The 7009-nt window shown below is 31.8% G+C and overlaps 2 protein-coding genes across 2 annotated transcripts; one reads left to right on the forward strand and one right to left on the reverse strand.

Moving 5' to 3' along the window:
- Positions 1-933, reverse strand: LOC149498373 (uncharacterized). Its single transcript, XM_089717231.1, has 2 exons — positions 440-933; positions 1-352 (listed from the first exon to the last, which is right to left on the reverse strand). Exons 1-2 carry the CDS (start codon positions 857-859, stop codon positions 218-220), a joined length of 555 nt encoding a protein of 184 aa, XP_089573357.1. The 5' UTR covers positions 860-933; the 3' UTR covers positions 1-217.
- A 4155-nt stretch (positions 934-5088) lies between these two features.
- LOC149498374 (uncharacterized) lies at positions 5089-6486 on the forward strand. The gene is made up of 3 exons (XM_089717230.1): positions 5089-5245; positions 5431-6114; positions 6296-6486. The coding sequence occupies exons 1-3, from the start codon at positions 5104-5106 to the stop codon at positions 6325-6327; spliced, it is 858 nt and encodes a 285-aa protein (XP_089573356.1). The 5' UTR covers positions 5089-5103; the 3' UTR covers positions 6328-6486.
- The last annotated feature ends 523 nt before the right edge of the window (positions 6487-7009 follow it).

A 7009-nucleotide genomic window follows, 5' to 3' on the forward strand; every position in this document is an offset into this window, starting at 1 on the left:
TAGAACGAGAAACATATTGGTAGTACAATTAATTTATAGAATTTTTCTATATTTTTATATCTTGATGGTTGTGCCCCTGACATGAAAATGCAAACTATTCAAACTGATACACAATTAATAGAATCTCTGTTTGTCACATTGGAACCAAAGATCCCTGTAAATACAAAAAAGCTTAATAATGCTGGCCTTATTGGAACAAATTTATAGTACAATTCAGCTAGACCAAAGATTTAGCTGTACTTGAATCGTTCAATCTCTCAAATAGTTGGAAAGCTTCACGTGGCATGAAGGATCTTTCTTCTTCTTTTTCTTGAAATGTTTGGAAGGCAGCTTTTAGCACCTTATTCCATCCCTATCACAACAGTAAAACACAAAATCAGAAATCCAGAAACTGCGAAAGAGGACTAATAGTGTTTCTAGCAAGAATTAATTAATTTACCTTGGTAGCAAAAAGGGCACAAGAACCCTTGATTGGAGTTGGAGAAAAACCAGAGGCCCTAACTTTGCATTTCTTCTTCATTTTCAGTTTCTTCTCAAGGGTAGATGTAACTTTCTTGGAAACACTTTTCTTCTTGTTGCTATCCAATAACCCAAATCCAAAACTGAGTTTTTTTGGTGTAATCAAATCCAAATCCAAATCCATATGACTGTGAACTCGAGGTACTAATGGAGACCATATTGAACTCTGCGAGTAATCGAAATCCAAATCAGAGTTATCTGGAAACTTGAAGAGAAGCTCCTTTGACATTAATGGCTCCAAATACTCTATTACTTTACAAGTACTAATAATTAGCCTCTGTTTCTCTTCTTCTTCCTCTTCTTCTTCTTGTTGTTGAATTTTCATTCTCATATTTAGCATTAGAGCTTTTGAACTGTTGGTGACCGTTGCTTGCTTCTTTGATAGCCCACCTAACTGTGTACTCTGATTTCGATCTCTTTCTTTCTTTTTAGACGTTTAAAAGTGAAGGTGGACAAAAAGTTACCGTTACAAAAATTAAATACAATTTTTTTGTCATGTTAGGCTACATGGCTGTTTTGCCGTTTCTGCCTTCATCATCTTTTATTCCAACGAGTCCAATTCTAATTGGAAAAATATTTATGAACTTTGCCTTTTTTTTTTTTAATTTTAATATTTTATAAAGAAAGATTATTAACCCCTTATTTAAACAAATAAATTCCATAAAATTTTGCGAAATTCATGTAGAAATTCATATTTTCATGTTTGGAGTGAAAAAAATATAGATTTTTAATTTTAAAAATTCAATTCTATAGAATTAAATATAATTACATCAAATTCCACAAAAATAGGTGAAATTTTCAAATGAATCCATAAAACTACTATTAACTTTTTATGATAAAACTACCTTTCTTTTGCAAAGCAATTTTTTAATTTTTTACTTTATTTTTAGCTTATTTATTTTATCAAACTTGATTAAAATCATGGTTTTGAGGACCAAATCAAACCAACTGGTTTGACCGGATTGACCGAAAACCGGATCATGGTCTGGTTTGAATTCACTCTCCAAAGTGGAAGATAAAAAACCGGATATGAATCGGTGAGAACCGTTAAAATCGGACCAAAATCGGTGAACACAACTGGACATTAAATACGGTTAAACTTCAAATATGTGAAAAACGTTGTTGATCTTTCTTCTTCTCCATTGCCCCATTAAAATTAGCTGAAAGACACAATCAAGCCAGTCGCAAGCAAATGTGGCAGTTAATCGATCTTATCATCTCATTGAACCCTTTCGAAAACTAGATCTAGAATAGCAAGTACAGGCTTGAATTCAACTAGAGAAAAATAATAAAGCCTGTAAATGGGTTTTTGTTGAGGAATTGGGTTTGCAAATGGGTAACTTTTATTTGCATGGTAAAAAGAGACAAATGAGACGGGAGAACTTCATGTTTTGGTTTTGGGAGGTGAATATGGAATTTGATTTGATTGGATGGAGAGTTAATGTGGTTAGATATTTATTATTCTCTGTTCTCTTTATTGGGAGAAAATTTCTATTTTTTTTTCATGTTTTTTTTTATATAGAAAAATTTACTGAAAATTTTGAAAAGAATGCAATCGTTCAAAGTTTAAAATACCCTCGTTTAATTTGAGTCTCTGTGTTAATTATGCACAGTTAACGAGAGAAAGAGACAGACAAAAAAAAAAAAGTTGGGCATTTAATGACTCTTCACGACGACTCTTCTAGATAATTGCAGAATTAGTGTTTCCAAGTAAAGAAAGTCTCGAAGATCACCTAAGACTTGAAACCACCTCCACCTCCACCTCATTGCTAACCTCAGTGATAGTCTCGAAGATCACCTAATACTCACTAATTATGAATTTTTTATGCAATTAATTTTGGGCTTGGGGTTTTCAGTGTTTAAATCTTTACTTTGAGTCTTTTGATTGAAAAGTCTCTTGGAGCGATGGAGAAGGGTAGTTAGAGTTACTACTACGTATATATTTTTACTTGATTTAGTGCCATAGAATTCATGCCATAAAAAACAAAGAAAGTTGGATTTTTGCTTATTCCTATTTTGGATGTTGGTTTATTTGGTAATAATTAGTGAGTATTGGTTTTTTAGGTGAAGAGATTAGGCTTTGAGGCATTGTTAGTCAGAGAGAAATAAGGGAATTGTAGGTAACTATATCGAGGGATTTAAATTTGGAATTACAAAATTGCAAGAGATTTCTTGGACAACTTTTTGGAGATACAAAAGAACGAGAAACGAGAGAATCCTTATCCCCCTCCATTGCTCTTAGGTTCCGGTAGTTGCTCTACTTTTGAGTTGTTGTTGTTGTTATTCTTGGTGTTGTGGTTGGAGTTGTTTGTCGTCTTTTCCGGTGAAGTCTTGTTCTCTTCTGTTGTGTATAATTGAATGCAGAAAAACATATATATATATATATATATATATATATAAATTTTGGCCTGATGCATAATTTTACCCTTGAACTATCGCCATTTCTCCTAGTTTCCCTCTGAACTTTGCAGGGTTCTATGATGATCCCGTATTAACAAATCCTTCAGTAACCATATCCCTCACCCGTAGGATAAGCAGAGCGTGCATTCAATCATGTTTGGAAGAGTAAGCACTGATTTTCTTAGCCACTGAGTGTCCAACATGGCATGATCAATGGTTGTTATTGTCAAATAGCTTAAGGAGTTTGTTCTTTACCAATTTCTCTCTCTTTAAACAATCTCAGGAATGACATCAATCTCTCTCCCTCTCTCAACTGATTTTGTTTCTCCAACTAGAATCGATTCGAAAATGGCAATATATGTGAAGGAATTAAGAGCTTGAGAAACTGTCGGCAATTGATTATAATCAGTTAGATTTTTGTGTTTCTGGTTCAAGTTTTATTAGAAATATAAGCAAAAAGCATCAATATTAGAAATAGAAAATTACAAAGGAAGTAGAGACTGAAAGAGAGAGATGAAAAAGTAAAAAAAAAAATAGGAAGTTGCTGGTTGAAGAAACCAAAACTAACGGAGAGTCTCAGATTTCGTCAAACTGTAGATTATCATCTCTTTTGGACTCTAAAAATTATGATTTTCTTCTCTCATATATATATTTTTTTATTTTCTATTTTCTTCTCTTAATCAATTTCTTGAGCTAAAGATTGTAAAGTATGGTTTGGATTATGATGTGGCTGAGTCAAATGATGATGTGGCTTTAAAAATTATTTTTTTTATTCATTGGATGGTCCATATCAACATTCTGGTGTAGCTTTTGCCAGATTATGAGTAGAGTCCCTTTACTATTATAGAATTAGAAATTGAGAGAATTTTAAGGGACAACATTAAAGTTTTGGTACAATAAAGCAATATACTGTAAAGTTGAGTCACAACAGATGAAAATAAGCTGTAGATAAACGCACTTTGTAAGTTAGAATCCTTGCTTTGATACTTGGACCCGTCCCAGTAAGTGCAGGAACTACGTTAGTAAGGAGACTTTTATGATAAGAGGAGACTGTCGTATTGTAGAGTTACATATTTGGTGTGGAACCGATCCGATTAGAGTTTTGGTTATCTTACATTTGTTTAAAGTATTTCATAAACGGCTCTCGCCTATTTGCAAGTTTAGAGAGCTAATTGATGCACTTAATATCTGATTTGCACTGACAGCTAAATTAGAGTATTTGGTAAACATTTTAATAAGTAGTTGATAATTGATAAAAATATCAATAAACGTTAATCTATTTGTTGTATTTTAGAGTTTTTTTTTTTTTTTTTTTCGAGCGTTGGTTGATTCATAATTATATTATATTTTGATTCTATTAACTTTATAAAAATAGTGACTATTAAAATTGCATTTTTTTCAAATTAATATTTTATATGATCATTTTATATATAATTATTTTAAAATAAATAATTTTGTAACAATTATAATTATTTTATAATTATTATAAAAATTAAATTTTTTATATAACACATTAAAATAGAAAATTATATTTTTATTATATATATATATATATATTAATCTATGAAAATAATTATAGTTTTAATAGTAATTTTATATTTCAACCGCAACCACTATTAAAATTTTACTAAATAACTAGCATTGATAAATTTATAGCTACCACCGATCGAAATTGACTTGTTTAAACTTAATCGGTAGACTACCTATAGACCATACTAATTAAAATAATTTTTTGTTAAAGCAAGAGTACCGTTGGCTAAAAAGAAGATAAAAAAGGAACATCTTTAAAAAAAAATCTCTATTTTAAATGCGTTGATACTAATTAAAAGACTGAAAAATTATTATGATACGGTTGAAGCTTTATCATACTGTAGAATCTTTACCATCTATATGATCGAATTATACCATATTAAAAAAATCCTTATTAAATGGGTGAATCTCTCTCACTGATGATGAGATACAATTGAAAAGGTTAAAAATGGTTAAAAATGGAAAGGTTAAAAAGAAGACGACTGTAGAACACAATGATAGTGAGACCCTTGAGTGGGAATTAAGCAAGCAGATTAAAAGTGCAGGTAACTTGTTTTCTTTAATATTTCTCTCCTTCCAAGCAAGAATATATTCACCATAATTATGGTGTCTTTTCCTGTACTAGGTTCTTACCTTATATATAGAGAGACACTCATGCAGAAACTCCATAAGGAGAAGTCTTCTGAGTTCTGTCTTAAGGTTGCGTTTCATTCCATGGAGCCAAAATTTTACGCTATGAAATTTAGGATCTTTGGTCTATACACTGTTATCTCAGCCAGCTTCTTCCTTCTCAGTGGTAAGAATATGCAATTTTAATTTCAATTGATGTCTGCTTTGGAAAATTGCTGCTCATTCATACATTTCCTTGTTATGTGATTATTTAAAACATGAAGTGGACATTAGAACTTGAAATAGGATATATTATTCTGTTTATATTAACTAAGATTAATAAATATTATGTGTAATATTTCTACGTTGCAGATACAAGATTATTGCCCGAGCAAATGTCGAACAATCCAGAAACATATAATGTACCCAACCTTAAGTCACCATTACAACCTACATACGGGTTACCGTATGGCTTCGGCTCTTCATTTTCTCCACCACCTTTAGAATCACTACCACCGCATCCACTACCTGTAGAAAATGCTCCTCCTTCTCTAAACTCACCCTCCATATCGTCGTCTCCGACAAGCTATCTACTACCACCGTCGCCAACTCCTCCGCTATCCTCTAATTTTCCTATCGAAACCCCGCCCAATAACTTTGCTGGCCCGCCAACATATTCATTTGGTGCTCCTAGCCCACAATACCATGGACCTAGTCCACCGAAGTTTGTTCTCAGTCCACCAATCTATAAGCCGCCAACGCCAGGAGTTCACCCAACGCCATCTGTACCACCTCCTCCTCATAAAGGGCAACAATTTGCGGTTTGGTGTGTGGCAAAGCCCACCGTACCGAGTCCAATAATACAACAAGCGTTAGACTATGCTTGTGGATCTGGAGCAGATTGCAAGTCGATTCAGCCCAATGGGCCTTGCTTTCAGCCCAATACGGTGATAGCGCATGCTTCCTATGCTTTCAATAGTTACTGGCAGAAAAGCAAGGCAGCCGGAGGAACTTGTGATTTTGGTGGGACCGCCATGCTTGTTACGATTGATCCAAGTAAGTAAAACAACAATTTGATGGAATATTTAAAATATATAAATAGCAATAATAATTGAATATTTCGTTTTCCAATAAAATTGAATACTTTTTTAGAAAAAAAAAAAAAAACAGAAGAGAGAGAGAGAGAAGAGATTGAAGTTTGTTAAGTTAATGTTTGTAATCTTTGTAACTGTGACAGGTGTCAACAACTGCAATTTCATATTGAATTGATTACTGAAGACTTGGCACTTTTGTGAAGGCACTACGTTTTAGAAGATTGTATGTCGTTTTATCGGAGAACATTTTTATGAGATTGTAATTTATAATGATTGGATTTAGGATTTTTACCATTAATACTACTTTTAAGACTTGTTTTAGTACTTTAAATAATGCTTTAGTTGTCGTACATGATACACTTTTTTTTCTGGATCATATACCTGTATATATCTATATTTTTTTTATATCTACTTTATAAACAGAAGATGTCTTTAACTATGCGTATAAAATAATTTGGGGTTATTAAGTTGTCTTTGATTAATTTTGATTTGTTGTGTTAATCTTTTAAAAGTTAGACTTAAATTGTGTTCAGCAATAGCTTTTTAAATAATTATTTTGCATAGTGTTCGGTAACATAGCATTTGAATTATTTTTATAGGTTAAAAATAACGTTTTATGAAAAGGTAATTTATGTAATATTTAACTTTTAGCGTTTGATGAAAAGCTACTCTCAAATAATTATTAGCTAAACGTTACCCAAATAGTTAACAATTATTAAAATAGCTAATTTTCTCGAACAAACCTTTGAATGCATAGTTTTTTTCTAAAAAAAATTTATTTTTAATTTTTTCATTGCAGTAATATACACTACTTAAACCTCACAATAGATAGCCAATTAAATATACTGATTGATCTT

Source organism: Jatropha curcas, chromosome 2 (assembly GCF_041381405.1).
Source record: "Jatropha curcas cultivar XTBG-Jc1 chromosome 2, XTBG_Jcur_1.0, whole genome shotgun sequence".
NCBI classification, from domain to species: Eukaryota; Viridiplantae; Streptophyta; class Magnoliopsida; order Malpighiales; family Euphorbiaceae; genus Jatropha; species Jatropha curcas.

Bases quoted from the DNA above. Each gene is read 5' to 3' on its own strand.
- LOC149498373 (XM_089717231.1), bottom strand. From the start codon at position 859: ATGCTAAATATGAGAATGAAAATTCAACAACAAGAAGAAGAAGAGGAA. The intron at 353-439 runs GTAAATTAATTA...CTGTTGTGATAG, and splicing joins GTGCCCTTTTTGCTACCAAG to GGATGGAATAAGGTGCTAAA.
- LOC149498374 (XM_089717230.1), top strand. From the start codon at position 5,104: ATGCAGAAACTCCATAAGGAGAAGTCTTCTGAGTTCTGTCTTAAGGTT. The intron at 5,246-5,430 runs GTAAGAATATGC...TCTACGTTGCAG, and splicing joins CAGCTTCTTCCTTCTCAGTG to ATACAAGATTATTGCCCGAG. The intron at 6,115-6,295 runs GTAAGTAAAACA...TAACTGTGACAG, and splicing joins GCTTGTTACGATTGATCCAA to GTGTCAACAACTGCAATTTC.